The sequence below is a fragment of the Argopecten irradians genome, chromosome 4 (assembly GCF_041381155.1).
Source record: "Argopecten irradians isolate NY chromosome 4, Ai_NY, whole genome shotgun sequence".
Taxonomy (NCBI): Eukaryota; Metazoa; Mollusca; class Bivalvia; order Pectinida; family Pectinidae; genus Argopecten; species Argopecten irradians.
The window spans coordinates 40,981,563-41,001,063 of NC_091137.1; the positions used below are offsets into that span (position 1 = coordinate 40,981,563).

General features: G+C 35.5%; 1 protein-coding gene across 12 annotated transcripts in view; it reads left to right on the forward strand.

The window, feature by feature from the left end:
* The window catches only part of LOC138321679 (ras GTPase-activating protein nGAP-like), a 192,872-nt gene that overhangs the window by 65,693 nt on the left and 107,678 nt on the right, over window positions 1–19,501 (forward strand). For 10 of the 12 annotated variants that reach the window (XM_069265535.1, XM_069265533.1, XM_069265526.1 and 7 more), the window contains one exon: window positions 8,894–8,953. In XM_069265535.1, the coding sequence (XP_069121636.1) occupies window positions 8,894–8,953 (60 nt within the window). Of the gene's footprint in view, window positions 1–8,893; window positions 8,954–15,454; window positions 15,934–19,501 lie in introns of those variants that run through there. The other 2 variants (XM_069265537.1, XM_069265540.1) reach the window with 2 other exon arrangements.

The window sequence follows — 19,501 nt, forward strand, 5'->3', positions numbered from 1 at the left end:
AGAAGGGGCGTCCCACATCCTACATAGGGAAGGGGTGTCCCACATCCTACATAGGAGGGGCGTTCTACATTCTACATAGGAGGGGTGTCCCACATCCTACATAGTAAGGGTGTCCCACATCCTACTTAGGAGGGGCGTCCCACATCCTACATAGGTGGGTGTCCCACATCCTTCATAGGAGGGGCATCTCACATCCTACATAGGAGGGGCGTCCCACATCCTACATAGTAAGGGTGTCCCACATCCTACATAAGGAGGGGCGTTCTACATCTACATAGGAGGGGTGTCCCACATCCTACATAGGAGGGGCATTCCACATCCTACATAGGGAAGGGTGTCCCACATCCTACATAGGAGGGGCGTTCCACATCCTACTTAGGAGGGGCGTCCCACATCCTACATTAGAGGGCTGTCGCACATCCTACATAGGAGGGGTGTCCCACATCCTACATAGGAGGGGCGTCCCACATCCTACATAGGGAAGGGTGTCCCACATCCTACATAGGAGGGGCGTTCCACATCCTACATAGGAGGGGCGTCCCACATCCTACATAGGAAGGGCATCTCACATCCTACATAGGAAGGGTGTCCCACATCCTACATAGGAGGGGCGTCCCACATCCTACATGGGAGGGGCATCACACATCCTAAATAGGAGGGGTATCCTACATCCTTCATAGGAGGGGCGTCCCACATCCAACATAGGAGGGGCGTTATGTTTAATATCTACATGTTTAGTTTCATTCAAGTTAAGCAGTGATCCAGATTATCTGTACATTATCAAGCGCTTATCCCTGTGAGGTACATGTAGTCTCAAGTTTCTATTTATTTGTCGACACAACGTAGCCTTTGAAAGTGGTAGTTTCTGTTCCTGCTGAGCGCTTGGCTTTAGGGAGTGGGACGACTAGTTTGCCCGTTGTCATTATAATGTCTTCGGCAGCATGCATGTTGTCATTATAATGTCTTCGGCAGCATGCATCCGTGATATAGCACTAGTAAAAGGGCAAGAGTTCCAATTAAGTTATACAAGAAGAGGTTTTTTTGAAGACTCAACACGAATATACCACAGTCTAGGAAATACTAGATTCAATCTTATATAACTTATATACCAACAGTGGTTAGGTGCCCAGAGACTTGTAGGAGATACTAGGGAAATGACACTTGAGTTAAGTAATGTCTCTCTTACCCTGGTGCCCCCAAACAATAGAAATACGATCTGTTTTATGATCCAGTGGAAGTAGGACTCTTAGGTTTAATGGTAACTCATATTGTTTTTAGGTCTCAGGATAGGCAACAAGGTCATCTTACTTCAGGCTGAAGTTTTGTATGAAAAGTTGTTATTTAAAATCACCTACATTCAAATTAAATCAAATTATTAACAAATAAAACAAAGCACCTGAGAGAAAATATTTACAACTGTACATTTGATTATGGGGAAAATAACTGTGTTCAACAGTTGTTTGTATGTACGTCTAGACCTGGTACGAAGCTTGGTACGTAAAAATATATAAAACGTTGGCATAACTTCATACACATGGAACAGACACTGGTGTGTTTCTGTAGTTTACTGCCAAATACATTGTTATAAAGTTCCTATAAGTTCAAAAACTACACCAAATCTCTGATTGGTATCAGAAATCTATCCGACATTTAAAGGTTGTTTTAGGTATAAATTTCCAAGGTTACCTTTTGAAGGTGAAATGATGTATGTGAAGTAGTGGTTATGTGATATGTATTTCAGTCATACACAGAAACTGCATTGTATACTAATGGGGGAGGGTTACAAATATTTGTGGGTCACAAATACTAGAGGGTTACAAATATAAGAGTGTTACAACTATTGGAGGGTTACAAAGATTGGCTGGTTACATAAATTGGGGAGTTACATATATTGGAGGTTACATATCAACATTGGAGGCTGGGTTACATATATATTTGAGGGTTACTAATATCAGAGGATTACAAATATTGGAGGATTACAAATATTGGAGGGTCAAAAATATTGGAGGGTTACAAATATCGGATGGTTCCATATATATATATTACATGTATGCTAATTGTAAAATGGAATGATTTTTGTGGGGAAAAAAATGAAGGTTAAATATTTTGTCCATTTCATTTAATCTTGTAGTAGTTTTATCAGTCTTGGTCAGTAATTAGGTGAACATCTGTCAAGTTCCTAAGGTCTTGACCAGTCCAGGACAATCCTGTGTGTATTGACCAGTCTGGCTGATTCTATATCAATATTGCAGGTAATTAAGGCTATTTATAGTTACCAGGTGCAGCAGATGTTAAACTTTCATCCTCCCTGCCCTAATTAACTGTCCGTCTGGCAGGTATAATGGGACTGTCCGTCTGGCAGGTGGAATTGGTCAGGTGACTATTCTATAATTACTTTAGACATATACTTGACCAGTTCTGGATGTTTGTAAGTAGACACTGGGATGGATAAATTTTGTAGTGGATGAAGAATACCATACCATTTTGTCTCCTGTAACAAGGCAAGTGTGTTTGGATCGGTAAATGTTTTCAAGTTGTAGATATATATCACTCTAACTTACTTAAAACACCATTCTTATGAAGTCAGCGTCATCTCAATATGTCACTGGGGTTGTTATACAGACGTTAATGGTCGTTAAGTTAAAAAAAAATGGCCGCTTGTCACATAAGACAGGTAGTTGTTTAATACCGATAATACGGTAATTGACATTGGGAGGAATAATTTAGGTCAATTAATACAGAAGGTCGCCTAATTCAGGCAGTCACTATGAGAATTTATTTAGTCTTACCTAGTTGCAGTAATTAAAAAATGAGGTCTGTAGATCTACATCATGTCAGGTAGTATAAATTTAAAATGTAGACAGGAGAAAGATAAAAAAATTCCTAGAAGAGTTCCTTATGCTGAAAGAACATCGAAGGAAACTTAGCTATTGTCGTGCGAGTTGTGTAAGCAGTGCGTGTGCTAGGTGTCTTGACATTGTTGTACTTGTTTTCTTTTTTATGCATGAATCTATTGTTTTTGTTGAGTTGATTTATGGAACAGGTAAAATCTTCATGTAACGATGGGCCATTTATCTTTCAGTATTGAGGGGGCGTTTTCCTGCCCTCATCCCGATCAGCAAGTGATCACTACAGTACAGGGTATAGATATCCATTAACACAGAAACAATCAGTCTAGTCAGCATTAAACATGATGTATAGACAGACACCGACAAACACTAGCTACCATCTATCTTGGTTATAGTTGTAGGTGTGATGTGAGAGACCATGGTGTCACTTTTCTCTGTGATGGAATACACAGCGTGGAGGTCAACACTGCAATAGCACATTTAACATGTAATTGATTGCTGAGTTTTACAACCATTGATAAAAAATAATGATAATGAATACTCAAATAATAAAAATAATGAGTATTTAAGGGAGTGGGATATAAAATTGTTTAACAGGTTTAATAAATTTTATAGGGCATAGCCACAAGTGTAAGATTCTATTTATCACATAAATATTATATATTGTAAACCAGCCAATTTTTCTGTGTGATGATTTTTTTTTTTTAATTTGTGGGCTATGTTAAAATTTATTGTTGCAAAAACATGTCAAGTATGTAGATTTACCATTAATACATGTAGAGTAGACCCAGGTGTTTCAGGAGAGTAAGCTTTATCTGCTTCATTGATGATAACACTATGCAATACTTATTTGTCTTTTTGTGATAGGGAGGGGATTACAGACCCAGGTGTTTCTGTAGAGTAAGCTTCATCTGTTTCATTGATGGCTTCAATAAACAAAATTAAGAGTTACATTGTGTCTTCTTGTGATAGCTTGTATAATCATAGAATCCCAGGATTGGGTTTCTTTTAAACTTGAGAACAGCAGCATACTCAGGTAATACACTTAACTTGTGTGGGAAAATACAGGGCCATGGCTTGGGGTTCAAACTCGGATCCTCCTAACTCTAGACAAATGTTCTATCAAACTGAACTACTTCACAACAGACATATGTTTTATTGATGCCAATTTCACAACCAAAATACACATCATGATAAATTCTTAATTGATTGTATATGTTCGGGATGATTCAATTTTGCTCGCAGAAAATTGCATCTGTTCTTGGCAAGAGTAGGCACATGGAATTAAAACTTTAGTGTTGGCAGTGCTACTGTAATGTTATGGTTGATGGCTTCCAATAGCTTTCATCATAAATCTGCAGTTTTATAAAGTCATTATTGAGAAATTGAGACTTATGATTTGTAACACAGTTTTTTAATTTGGCAGCCTTATTGTGCTTATGTACAAACAGCACCACATCATTGGTGTTTTACCCAGTCTAACTGTAGATCGGTGAAGATGGGGCTCACATTTGTTTCTGATGATTCAAGTGATGTTTAAGACACTTACATAAGTGGTTTTCCTTCTCAACAAGCACCAAATCTTTCTTTAAGTATTTCATTGCAGCCTTTTTGTATCTTTTTATGTTTGAAACACTTGTATAAACTTATTTTCGCGTAAATTTTTATATTCTTTTTTTTTCTGTCGTTTCCTCTTGTCAGTGCTGAGACTGCCTTTTCCTGCCAGTGTATACTGTTTTACAGTCTGTTACTCTCGAAGTTAATTTTCTCCTGAACAGCTGATTGTACAGGTAAACACTTGATTGGTAACATCTCATAGATCTGAGTATGTATGCTCATGTATTGTTAGCTTGAAAGGTTACAACTTTTATAGCTGGAGTTGGTTATCAGTGTATTGTTAATTAGTTTTAAGGTTAAATCTTTCTGGAATTCTTACTGTAATGTATTGTTAGCTTTATTGGTGTGAATCCTTCATATCAGGCATGTTGTTAGCTTTAAAGCTTTAGTTAAATCTTCCATGTTTAGAAATAGTATTCCATGCATTGTTAGTTTTAATTAATGATTACATGTTACTTATCTGGATGTTCTTATTTCTGGATAGTAATACTCCATCTTGGTATACTATGATTTTTCAAGTTTTGTTATAGCGTTGCTGATCAACGTTTTGGTGCTGGCACACTCAAATTCTTGGTACCATGATTCAAATCTGGATCGTTATTACACCAGATTTACTGTTTTTAAGTTTACCATCAATCTTATAATGTGTAGTATATATAATGTGATGTTTTCTCCTGAACCAGGATTCGTTTCCAGGACTATAAACTTCCCAGCCTACCTCACCTGTTCTCCTTTACTATAAGTCTGACAGCACTAATGGAATCCAAATCCATTTCAGTCATCTCCACCAAATTTCAAGTTGTAAAAAAGTGTTTAAAAAGTGAAGAAGATGAGAGACATTTGTCTTACTTAAAAGTGTTTTTTTACTCTGGAAGAGTCATTCACAAATTTTTTAGTTGTAGATTTCAATTATAATCTATGAATGGTATTTGTAATGAATTCATAACCTATATTACATAAGGACACTCCTTTGTTTGAAATTGATTTTTCTGATGGAGAGGTCCCAACAACAAGGAGAGGGGGTTAAATTTACCCTATCCCACTTTCTCCCCTATTTACACCCTCACCACGGCCTCTAAGACAAGGAGGGGTTCATGATGTAATGTAGCCTTTGAATCTCTTTTTAATCCCCTATATTCTGTCTATGCCTTTTACAGAGTTAGCTCCCTTGTGGATAGGTATCGATTGTTATGTCAATATTTTGTGAGCGTAATTCACATTGTTTTCTCTGAAAAGAATAATTTTATGCTCGAAAACACATGACGTCATTATCAATACCTACCAACTAGGGCAGATAACTCTGTAATATGCAAATACAGAATACACCTTTACCATTGCGTCAGACAATGAGGGTATTAAAATATCCCCTATCCCACCTTCTCCCCTATATACACTCTCACTATGGCCTCTCAGACACTGAGGGAGGAGGGGGTTGTAGTGGAGGAGGTTAAAATATACCCTATCCCACCTTCTCCCCTATATACACCCTCACCATGCCTCTCAGACACTGAGGGAGGAGGGGGTTGTAGTGGAGGAGGTTGAAATATAACCTATCCCACCTTCTCCCCTGTATACACCCTCACCATGCCTCTCAGACACTGATGGAGGAGGGGGTTGTAGTGGAGGAGGTTAAAATATCCCCTATCCCACCTTCTCCCCTGTATACACCCTCACCATGCCTCTCAGACACTGAGGGAGGAGGGGTTGTAGTGGAGGAGGTTAAAATATCCCCTATCCCACCTTCTCCCCTATATACACCCTCACTATGGCCTCTCAGACACTGAGGGAGGAGGGGGTTGTAGTGGAGGAGGTTAAAATATACCCTATCCCACCTTCTCCCTTGTATACACCCTCACCATGGCCTCTCAGATACTGAGGCAGGAGGGGGTTGTAGTGGAGGAGTTTGAAATATACCCTATCCAACGTCTCCCCTATAAACACCCTCACCATGGTCAGACAAGGAGGGAGGGAGAAGAAATGTACCATATCCCACTTTCTCCCTTAAAATGAAAAAATAGTACACCCTCCCTATGACTATCAGACAGGGAGGGGGGTTGTTGGGGGATGGGGGAGGGGGATTTTGGGAAGGGAGGGGTGGCTACAATGTACCCTATCACACCTGATTTGCTGTGTAAACAAGATAGTATGATGCTGTGCTATAAGGTGTTACTGTGATGGGAGAGATGGTGATGATTGACATTTCACAGTTGGAGAGAAATTACAGCTGAGGGGGATCAAGTGTGATAATTAGGGAAGGGTGAGGGTGATATGGACAGGGCTAGCGACCAAGTGTATATCAACATATAGTTTATCTTTTATTGGGAGGTTTTGTTCTGTTAATAAAGGAGAAATGAATGAAATTGATCTGTGAATCTATTGCAGTCAGTGTTGGATATCAGTAGCAGCATGTGACATCGGTATCTTTTGGCGTTTAATGTTTCTACAAAAATCCTCACTCGTGAGTCATTAAACATTTGTCGAGATATATCTTATAGCTGGCATAAAGTTACAAAGCATTTTTTTCTTTAAATTTACAGAAAAAAAACTTGACATTTAGTTAAAAGATAAATTGTAAGGCTGTTTTGACAATAAATACAAAGCTATCTTTGTGAGGTGCGACTCTGTCAGAACTGACAGGAGGAATCGGTTTAGGGTGTTATTATTTTATTGACACCAGAGAAGATATACTCTGACAATAACATGTTAATAATACACTGTTACAATGTTGGAAAGTCAATATGGCGGATATCGTTAAAGTTCATAATACCTATTAAAGTAGGAGGATGATAAAATAGTGTTTAACAAGAGATATGGATGTACAGTGGAGTAAGTGATGAGAGGAGATTGGATTCTGGGGTTTAAGAGGTGCAGAGTCAGATAAACAACAATATATATCATTTCTATGTACATGTTATCTCCCCTTATCACTAGTTATCTCCCTTCACCACAGGTTATCTCCCCTTATCACCAATTAGTACCTGCTATCATATTCACAAAGTTTCTTTTAGACAAATAGGTGAAAATATATCTTAGAGTGGGTTTTAGTCCATCTGGGGTCACAGTACTGTGAAGATTGAAATAAGTTGTGGATGTTAGGGAAATTAACACCACTGGTAGGTTGTATTGTGATATTTCTTGTGTTAGAGTTGACTCACAGTTTGGTTGCTGAACTTTGAATTGTGTTAGGTCTGTTGTCATTGATACTCTGTCTTTGCATTTTACAGAGCTGTCTCCAAATTGTGTAAAGGTATTGATTATGATGTCATTTATTGTGAGTGAAAATCACATCGTTTTATCCGAAAAAGCATAACGTTGTGATCGAAAAGACAATGTCACAATCCAATACTTATTCCCAAGGGCAGGTAACTTTGTAATAGAATGGAGTGATAGTGAAGATTTATGATGATTGATATTGTAGACCTCCATTTACTTTTCTATTTTAGTTCAATTTAGGTTATCTTTTTTACATGGATTTGTTCATAAATTTTGTCAACAGCATTTTATTGTAAAATACTAAATTCTGTCTTTTGTTTTAATGGTGTTCAGGCAGAGATATAGACTGACCAATGTATGGTCAATGTTATTTATAGGTATTTCTCAATGAATTGTTAAGCTAAATTTCTCTAGATTGGATTTTTTGGCTGGAATAAAACACATTGTAGACACAGAAATTATGTGAATGGTTTTAATATCATGAAATTATGGAGAATTATGTGAAATTATGACACTTGAATAACTTTGATTTTGTTCAGGATTTATGTTGTGTATTCAGTTAGATTGAGCTTAAATGTTTACTTTATATATCATCATACTCTTCAGACTAAATAAATCAGCTATTCCTACTACTTTATTAAGGGGAGTGGATGTTTTGCTCCACCAATAGATTATGGAATTAGAAATCCTCTGACAAGTATTGATAAGGTGTATGAGTTGGAGAGAATCTTTATGTGTATCAAAGGTTATCAAGGGTGACTGGAGTTTTGTGGTGATATGAATTGGCAAGTGAACAAAAATTTGTTGTTTACAAAACAGTCAACAGGCCCGTATTGCACCTAAAGTCTATGTGATGGTAAAGACTTGTTGTATAGCCAGAATTATCTCCCTTTGATCACAACCTGATTTCAACCTCTTGTCTATGGTAAGGCAGAACAGTGGGTTGAAATACCCCAGTATGCCATATACAAACTTGATTACTTTGTTATGGTGTCAACACCTCAAAAATAGATCGTGCAATAAAAAAAAGTCCCCCTTTGAAGAATTTGGTGGTATTTATAATCTGCTATCAAATATGGCAATAAATTTCAGCCTTCATTTGTTTCATATATGTGCTAGCATTATGGATATTTTACAAAACTTTCATTTTAAGTCAGTGAAATGTACAGTACAATATTATATCAGATTATGATGACTGTTTTATCTATTTCCAGTGACACCAGATCGGTACTGCCCTCAGCCCAGGCTGGTCGACTGTAATGAAAGCTTGCCAGGTAATCACACTTCTTATCTAACAATTTCTGAGTGGTTCAGTTTTAACTGTCATAGTTATCGCATTTATTTATTTATGAATCATAGATATTTGTGAAAAATACAGGCAAAAAAATATAAATGAGAAAATGTTATGATATGGAAATATATTCCTAATTGATACTTATATTGTGTATATCTCTGTTAATGAATTCCTTGTATTGTGTGTGTCTGTTAATGAATTCCTAGTATTGTGTGTGTCTCTGTTAATGAATTCCTAGTATTGTGTGTGTCTGTTAATGAATTCCTAGTATTGTGTGTGTGTCTGTTAATGAATTCCTAGTATTGTGTGTGTGTCTGTTAATGAATTCCTAGTATTGTGTGTGTGTCTGTTAATGAATTCCTAGTATTGTGTGTGTGTCTGTTAATGAATTCCTAGTATTGTGTGTGTGTCTGTTAATGAATTCCTAGTATTGTGTGTGTGTCTGTTAATGAATTCCTTGTATTTGTGTGTGTGTCTGTTAATGAATTCCTAGTATTGTGTGTGTGTCTGTTAATGAATTCCTTGTATTGTGTGTGTGTCTGTTAATGAATTCCTAGTATTGTGTGTGTGTCTGTTAATGAATTCCTAGTATTGTGTGTGTGTCTGTTAATGAATTCCTAGTATTGTGTGTGTGTCTGTTAATGAATTCCTAGTATTTGTGTGTGTCTGTTAATGAATTCCTAGTATTGTGTGTGTGTCTGTTAATGAATTCCTAGTATTGTGTGTGTGTCTGTTAATGAATTCCTAGTATTGTGTGTGTGTCTATTAATGAATTCCTAGTATTGTGTGTGTGTCTGTTAATGAATTCCTAGTATTGTGTGTGTGTCTGTTAATGAATTCCTTGTATTGTGTGTGTCTCTGTTAATGAATTCCTAGTATTGTGTGTGTGTCTGTTAATGAATTCCTAGTATTGTGTGTGTCTCTGTTAATGAATTCCTAGTATTGTGTGTGTGTCTGTTAATGAATTCCTAGTATTGTGTGTGTGTCTGTTAATGAATTCCTAGTATTGTGTGTGTGTCTGTTAATGAATTCCTAGTATTGTGTGTGTGTCTGTTAATGAATTCCTAGTATTGTGTGTGTGTCTGTTAATGAATTCCTAGTATTGTGTGTGTGTCTGTTAATGAATTCCTAGTATTGTGCGTGTGTCTGTTAATGAATTCCTAGTATTGTGTGTGTGTCTGTTAATGAATTCCTAGTATTGTGCGTGTGTCTGTTAATGAATTCCTAGTATTGTGTGTGTCTGTTAATGAATTCCTAGTATTGTGTGTGTGTCTGTTAATGAATTCCTAGTATTGTGTGTGTGTCTGTTAATGAATTCCTAGTATTGTGTGTGTGTCTGTTAATGAATTCCTAGTATTGTGTGTGTGTCTGTTAATGAATTCCTAGTATTGTGTGTGTCTCTGTTAATGAATTCCTAGTATTGTGTGTGTCTGTTAATGAATTCCTAGTATTGTGTGTGTGTCTGTTAATGAATTCCTAGTATTGTGTGTGTGTCTGTTAATGAATTCCTAGTATTGTGTGTGTGTCTGTTAATGAATTCCTAGTATTGTGTGTGTGTCTGTTAATGAATTCCTAGTATTGTGTGTGTCTCTGTTAATGAATTCCTAGTATTGTGTGTGTCTCTGTTAATGAATTCCTAGTATTGTGTGTGTCTGTTAATGAATTCCTAGTATTGTGTGTGTGTCTGTTAATGAATTCCTAGTATTGTGTGTGTCTCTGTTAATGAATTCCTAGTATTGTGTGTGTCTGTTAATGAATTCCTAGTATTGTGTGTGTGTCTGTTAATGAATTCCTAGTATTGTGTGTGTGTCTGTTAATGAATTCCTAGTATTGTGTGTGTGTCTGTTAATGAATTCCTAGTATTGTGTGTGTGTCTATTAATGAATTCCTAGTATTGTGTGTGTGTCTGTTAATGAATTCCTAGTATTGTGTGTGTGTCTGTTAATGAATTCCTAGTATTGTGTGTGTCTGTTAATGAATTCCTAGTATTGTGTGTGTGTCTGTTAATGAATTCCTAGTATTGTGTGTGTGTCTGTTAATGAATTCCTAGTATGTGTGTGTGTCTGTTAATGAATTCCTAGTATTGTGTGTGTGTCTGTTAATGAATTCCTAGTATTGTGTGTGTCTCTGTTAATGAATTCCTAGTATTGTGTGTGTGTCTGTTAATGAATTCCTAGTATTGTGTGTGTGTCTCTGTTAATGAATTCCTAGTATGTGTGTGTGTGTCTGTTAATGAATTCCTAGTATTGTGTGTGTCTGTTAATGAATTCCTAGTATTGTGTGTGTGTCTGTTAATGAATTCCTAGTATTGTGTGTGTCTCTGTTAATGAATTCCTAGTATTGTGTGTGTCTCTGTTAATGAATTCCTAGTATTGTGTGTGTGTCTGTTAATGAATTCCTAGTATTGTGTGTGTGTCTGTTAATGAATTCCTAGTATTGTGTGTGTCTCTGTTAATGAATTCCTAGTATTGTGTGTGTGTCTGTTAATGAATTCCTTGTATTGTGTGTGTGTCTGTTAATGAATTCCTAGTATTGTGTGTGTGTCTGTTAATGAATTCCTAGTATTGTGTGTGTGTCTGTTAATGAATTCCTAGTATTGTGTGTGTGTCTGTTAATGAATTCCTAGTATTGTGTGTGTGTCTGTTAATGAATTCCTAGTATTGTGTGTGTGTCTGTTAATGAATTCCTAGTATTGTGTGTGTGTCTGTTAATGAATTCCTAGTATTGTGTGTGTGTCTGTTAATGAATTCCTTGTATTGTGTGTGTGTCTGTTAATGAATTCCTTGTATTGTGTGTGTGTCTGTTAATGAATTCCTTGTATTGTGTGTGTGTCTGTTAATGAATTCCTTGTATTGTGTGTGTGTCTGTTAATGAATTCCTTGTATTGTGTGTGTCTCTGTTAATGAATTCCTTGTATTGTGTGTGTGTCTGTTAATGAATTCCTAGTATTGTGTGTGTGTCTGTTAATGAATTCCTAGTATTGTGTGTGTGTCTGTTAATGAATTCCTAGTATTGTGTGTGTCTCTGTTAATGAATTCCTAGTATTGTGTGTGTGTGTCTGTTAATGAATTCCTAGTATTGTGTGTGTCTCTGTTAATGAATTCCTAGCATTGTGTGTGTGTCTGTTAATGAATTCCTAGTATTGTGTGTGTGTCTGTTAATGAATTCCTAGTATTGTGTGTGTGTCTGTTAATGAATTCCTAGCATTGTGTGTGTGTCTGTTAATGAATTCCTAGTATTGTGTGTGTCTGTTAATGAATTCCTAGCATTGTGTGTGTGTCTGTTAATGAATTCCTAGTATTGTGTGTGTGTCTGTTAATGAATTCCTAGTATCGTGTTTGTGTCTGTTAAATGTCCTTCACAGAAGACATTTGTTAAGTCTAGATTTGTAATGAAGTTTGTAAACATACACAGGCTTTTTTGGACATGTTTAAAGTGAACAGTCGGGCAAGGATGGCTAAAGTCGGTGAAAATGGTGTGAATGTATCCAGTATAATTTCTTATGAAATGGAAAAATAAAATCTCTCGTCAAAATCTGTGTGCGTACGAAGAAATTAATTTAAAGTATGGAAATTCTAAAACGTCCTCCCGGCTCACTATGTCCGTGGTTACATTTCCACGCAGCCTCGCTTTCAATGCTTTCAACTTTTCTTTACTTTAATGGTCAGAACTGGTAAACTAAGCAGAACTTGACCGTCGTATTAATATGTGAAAACTTTTGGAAGGCCAATGAACGCATTTAGACTGGTTTTCTTTGTACCAAAATAAGTGTTAATTTGCATGTATGTTAATAACATTCAAAGTTAATGTGTACTGGAAAGTTAATTGGTGAGACAGCTCGGGATATATAACTATATAGATGTGTTGTAATGTAACATTAACTATGAAATAGGAAAACTTTGAAATAAGGTTCCAGTTATTTGATATTTGACAGAGTTACAAATATATTACAATGTGCCATTGTTTATTTGATTATGACCATGCTGATGGAGGGGCCAGGGAGAGTGGTGTAATTGTGTGTATTATTTGATTCTACGAGAGAATGGCTAAATCTTAGACTTCTTGGATAAATAAAATATGTAAATGTTCCATTTGTCTGGGAAAGGGAAAGTTAAATAGCGTGCTGTACAAGATAATCTCCTGTATGTAACTCCATGGCCTGCTACTCACTCCTTAAAACATCAAATATATCATCAATGTTTATGAGGCAGAGTTTCGGAAGATTACAGAAAGAGAAATGAGATGTTGTGTATTCAGCCATTAATGGTCTTGGTAGTTACAAGACAGTAAAACTCGCTGGTACATGATAAAAATAGTTCTCCTACTCGTTCATGTTTAGGAATGGCACAGCGGATAATTTGGCTAAAGTTGTTGCCCCTTATATTTGTATCTGAAGCATCAATATCTTTATAGAAATTAAGTGCTATAGAGATGTTCACTTATTTTTATGCGTAATATTTTAAACCTCCAAAAAGGCCAAGGTTATTATTTCATTTTGATATAACTTCAGCAAATGTTTGATTTAACCCACTTTGTTTGTGAAAAACACGAACAAAGGAAATAAATTTTCTGTTTCTGTATCTGAATTCTTATTACTGAAACAGGTTTTTTGTCTATTTCCTATAATCCATACTACATGTACATTCCTTTGGTTTTACATTTCTATACAATTTTGTTATTGATATTTTCTATTTAATTACCTCCCTTTATGTGTTTCTCTCCCCTTGTTATTATTATCTCCCTTTGATAATTCAGCCTTTCTTTTGAATGTTGTTGGGTACAAACACACCTCAATCCTCTATAATATACACCTCTCCAGCTGGTAGGCTATCAATTATTTATGTTTTTATCTGCCCGCCATAACGTGAGAATAAATACAAGAATAAAGCATAATTGTTACCATCGACATCGTATATTGGTAATAAAGTCCCGAAAAATACAGATTCTTTATCATCAAAACGTGGGAGTTGTTGTGGCAATGAACCAGGATATATGGAACAGGAGACTATATAATCTTATGACTTGTGATCAAGGTTATCATCAAGGATCTACCCTTCACTGTGATCAGCTGCCATAACTATGTGTTGTTATTTTCTTTGCTTTTCTGATTTGTAATCAGATGATCTTTAGAAAACTATGGTGTTCCTTTACCACAATTTTTTGGGGGAAAATGCTGAGTCATGTTTCCAATCTTGGTTTTAAAATACTGAGGTTAACAGAAACAATGGATTTAATTATATACCTGATGAACTGAAGTAAATAATGTTTGGAAAAAAACAAGGGAAAACCTGAAAATAAATCTAATGAAGTGTGGTGGTATTCAGGGAGTAGCCAGGAGAACCTCCCCTTTTACTGACAGAAAACAGAGGTGTTTACACCAAAAGTAAGGAGGGATGGTGAGAGATAAAACTAGATTTATAATCCAAGATAAAAGTTCAGAAACACTAAAGATGCTCCATCGCTGACAGAGCATAAACAATTCCCATCATTTGGACAATAATTGGTGTTTACTCATGTAAATGTATATAAAATATAATATAAAATAACTTGTTCGCTTTTGATGGAGTTCATTCCCTATAGAGAATGTGCTGTGGAATTTTTCAGGACACAATTAATTGAAATAAAAAGCTCGATCTTTTCAATAGTGGTAATTATGTAAATTAAGTAACTTTTGTAACTGTAGAAAAATACTAATTTCTCTGTACTTGTTTTTGATAAAAAAAAAAAAAAAATGTCAGGGGTGAAGCATCTTTATAACAGATAGTGGAACATGTGTTATAATTAGGACTGAATTGTTAAAAGTTTTTAGAAGTTTTTACCAGATAAAAAAAGAAAAGTAAATTGATAGTTTGATTTAAAACTGAATGTAAATTAACAAGGGACACTAGGTAGTGTGTGTCATTAATTAATAGATATGAGTTACATTAAACTAATTTTGGCTCCAAAAAAAAGGAAAATCTTTTAATTTTGCATGTATGAAAGGAAAATATGCAGCTTTTGTCTGTTAGAGTAAATAATGCTCTGATGGTGTTGTGCTATTCCTTACATTTTCTGTGATAATTGATTTTAACATTACAACCCCTAATCAGTCTATCCTACCCCAATAACAGACAGAGATTAAGGATATACCTAGAGATATCTGACAAACCAAACAATTCCCCTGTAATCCTTCATGTCCAGTCTTGAAGATGACAGTCGACTTTCTGCTGATCAAATATCTTGATCTATCGGACAATCAAAAGTGATACAAAGAAGCGTGATAGGCGGTTCAGGTGAGGATTAGCCTTCGTTTGTCCAGGTACGCCCCAGGCTTACCTGTAATGGGAATTCTGTGATACACTAATTAGTAAGTGCAATACACAGTCAAATGGGTTTCTTTGATGGATCCAGGTGTAGCGTTAGAGCTAATGAGAAGTAAGAAGTCGGGTATAGATACATAAATCCAGGTATATACAGGGCCATTCAGTGTGGTTCAGGAGCCAGCCCACCTGTGTACCTACCTGTATATACCTGTAACGAACCTACGGACACTGATTATCTGTATCATATTATGTATAGACATGAAGTGGCGTCATAGGGTCAAGTATTTCCACCAGGAACTGAATCGGAGTAGGTGTAGCATATAAACATGACCTATCTCAACAATGTATCTCGGGGAATTAAAAAATAACCTGTATCAGTCTACCTACTGATTATAACTGATGTCGGAGCTCTAATAGACAGGAGTTACGGATTAAAATTGATGTCGGAGCTCTAATAGACGGGAATATGGGATTATAACTAACAAGGATATGGAATTATAAGTGGATGGAGTACAGAAAAACTAGTAGGATTGTCCAACTACATCAGGACTCTGTACTGAATAATCTTTGTGGACATTACTTATATGTTTAGTGTTGTGAAAACCTGAAAACTTTATTGGTGATCTCACACAATTAAGTCACCTACATTAAACAACAGGTAAGGTTTTCACCTTTCACTATCATTTCTGATAATTCATATACTCTTTTTGTTGTGTTCAATATCTTAGAGTCCTTATTGAAATATCACTGACTGCTGGTTTGAAAATTTACCTAAAAACATGTGGTGTAGCTCTTGGGTGTGTAGTTTGTCACTTGCATTACCTGAGCAACTAATTTGCCTTCTCTGGAAATGGAGAAAGGGACTGGTCTGCACTTTTGTATTTGAAAATTGTGGTCTTTTAACTTTCTCATATTTTTCGCAGTGAGATAGCCACCAGCTACAACAAAGATATTCTGATTCAAAACAAATTTTAATTGCTTTTTCTTTGGGCTTAATACAAAACACTATAAATATCAGTAGTTTATATGGCCTGTACTCAATCACAAATATACATAATATACATACTGTACCTAAATTTTCTTTTGAATTAAGTATTGAAATTCGGAATGAACAAGTTGATCGTGTATTTGTCCCATCTCTCAGGATGAATGGTGTATTCATGGGTGGGTAATTTGCCTCGGTAATGATGTTTGTTTATAGAAAAACTGGGCCTTGTTTCTCTACTACTGTAAACCTGATTAGCTTTGAAAAATCACTCGAGAGACGCAGCTAGATGTGTTTTGACACAAACAAGAAACTATAAAGATAAAATATTTAAACAGACAGGTATAATATGTTGTACCTTGTAATTGATTTCACAACATATACTTACACAGGTTAAGTTGTCTATCATATTCAGAAACAGAGAGCGAGCTTAAATACTTAACTAGTCATATTTATCTCTCTCAGAAACATAGAGATCATAAATATTCAACTAGTTGTATCAATCCCTTTTAGAAAAAATAGAGAGGGAGCATAAATATTCAACTAGTTGTATCAATCCCTTTTAGAAAAAATAGAGAGGGAGCATAAATATTCAACTAGTCGTTTTGGTTATGCTCTAAATGCTTGGTTTACATGAACAATTAAAGGTCTTTGGGTTTACAAGTTCAAAGTTAATGAGGTTCAACAGTGTGGGGTAATCACTAGGGATATGAATTAGATGTCAAGTAGCTCTCTAAGGAAGGAATCAAGTGGCCTGTGGGACCAATATCTATTATACTCTGTTCATGTCTCGTTAGCTATTCCTAAGAACCTCATCAGCTATTGTTCCTATTTAAACTATTGTTCTTCTTCAGCCAATGAGGCTATATAACTAGTGTAATAGTGCACATGAAATATATTGTATAAGTATGCAATTGTCATTACCCTGCATTTGATCGATATTGATAACAAAAATTGACACCTGCCAAAAAAAAAGGCCATTCCCTTTACTGCATATGTTCTGTCAATGTTCTTTGACAATCCTGAGTGTATTGGATTTACATAAGAGTAAAACATTCTCCTGATCTAGATTATAGGTGTCACTTCATCATTTGGCAGAAGCCCACCACCGAAGATGTCCATTTCTACTGGTGATGTAGAAAAAGATAAAATATGTCTATTCACATACGAGGCAATAGACTGTTGTCATATGCGAAACCATTGTTTAATTGTCAAACTATTGTTATCCCAACTTCTTTTTTGTCCCGAAACAGATGATGAATATGGCCTTTTGTATGTATTTACTGTTATAAGCACTTTATTCATTAAAGTTACACGACACCTCTTTGTTGTATGGATGGGGAATCCCAGTGTCACTCAGTACACTACTAATTCACCCCTAAAAACAAATTTGAACTGTTCTAATTCTAAGGTTGGGGCAGTTCATTATGAACTTAGAGGGGTTAGTAAAATTACTGTCCTTGTGATGAAATATTAGCCCCCACAGATGTAAACAGATACAGGTAACAGGCTCGTGTTTGTTATAAACATGCCCGCTACTGACTTGAATTATCTATACTGGGTTTTGTCACGATGTCAACAACGGTCCATACACAAAGGTTGAAATTGGAGAAGTGTTCAATACGAGTTCAATCCAAGTTTATTCCTTTTATAGATTTGACATCTGATATGTTTTTAAGTTCAGATTTTCCTTTTTGATTTTAATTGAAAGTTTCATGTAATTTCTGCGGCCATTAGGTACAAACGTGACATCGTCTGTAATTTAGTGAAACGTTAGGAGATATCTGCTTTCTTGTTAGCACTTGGGTGGTAAAAGTACTTTTGCTGTTTTGCTAAATAGCCAATTTATATTTAAACATTTTCTTCATTGAAAATGAAATCCTTGTTATTAAGTTTTGCTTCAATTCTTAAATTGCAATAAGAGATAAGATCAGATTATGTATAAATAAATAAGTGCTTAGAAATGCTTACAACAGCAAAAATACTTTTGCTGTCTAATTTTCCTAAAGTTATTCAAAAATGTGTGTAGGTGATTTTCCAATTATCTTTTAATGACTTGTGACATACACATTTCATGAATGTTTATTTTGAGCTAAATTCAATTACCATGAATACAATAAAAAAACAGATCCCTGAAAAATTACTAGGGAAATAAAACAAATTTTCACTAAAACTGTCCATAAACATATACATTATTGTAAATGTATAAAAATCAGTTGTAACGAAACACTTGATGGTATCATCTCAAGATGAATCCAGTTGAAAAAAATCAGTAATTGATCACCATAAAAATAAATTGAATTGTGGTATATATATTGTCCACTTTAACTGTGGCCTTCATCAGGAAATGACACTCGACTTGAGGTGTATATTATACCAGACGGTACATTGTACTTCCAGTCATATAACTCCCTGTATCAGCTAATGGAATCTCCTATTAAAGTCAGCTGACAAATCATAACTCATATTTAAATATAGATAACTGGTTATCCAATCTATATTCAATCTCTCGTGTTGTACTACAGTGGACAGTTATCTCCCCTGTCTTAATTAGGTTTTATAAACTTTACACCAATACTGCAATTAGACCTGTCAATCTTCCAATATACAATTTACTAAACTCTACAATCTTCGATATTCATTACGTAATTTGAAATTGACTTGTAAAGAGATATGGAATCCTGCAACACCGTTAAAATAGACTATAACTTGCGTTGGTATTTTTTTCCCCCGAGTTGTTTCCCTTCTTATAAAGTACATTCATCAGTGTGTTGGAGGCTGTAGTCATAATTTAAAGTGCTTCATAAATGACTAAGGACTGTTTTGATGCATCACATTATTGATGTCATAGCATTGGTTGACTTTACTAAAGCCTTGACTGATCAAATCAAACTTCGTACAAAACTTCAAAACAAAAAATGCTTGTGTGAGGTCCAGATCAGAAGGTTAAAGGTCAAGGTCAATTTATATGAAAAAAGAAAATTGGGTTGAACAAATTAACATATGTCATGCTGACCTTCCTTTTCTGGTATGAAGGTCAAAGGTGAAGGTCACTATCACTAAAAGAAAATTGTTCCACCTGATAAATCTAAGTTACAGGTGAAATGTTTCCACTGGTTAATTTAAATATTGATGTGATTTTATTTAAAAAATGAAGTGGAATGGAGTGTAAAAATATATAAGTGTTTTGTTTTCAGCTATTTTGAACCAAAGGAGTTTCATTTTCTGGTCGGTGTCTATG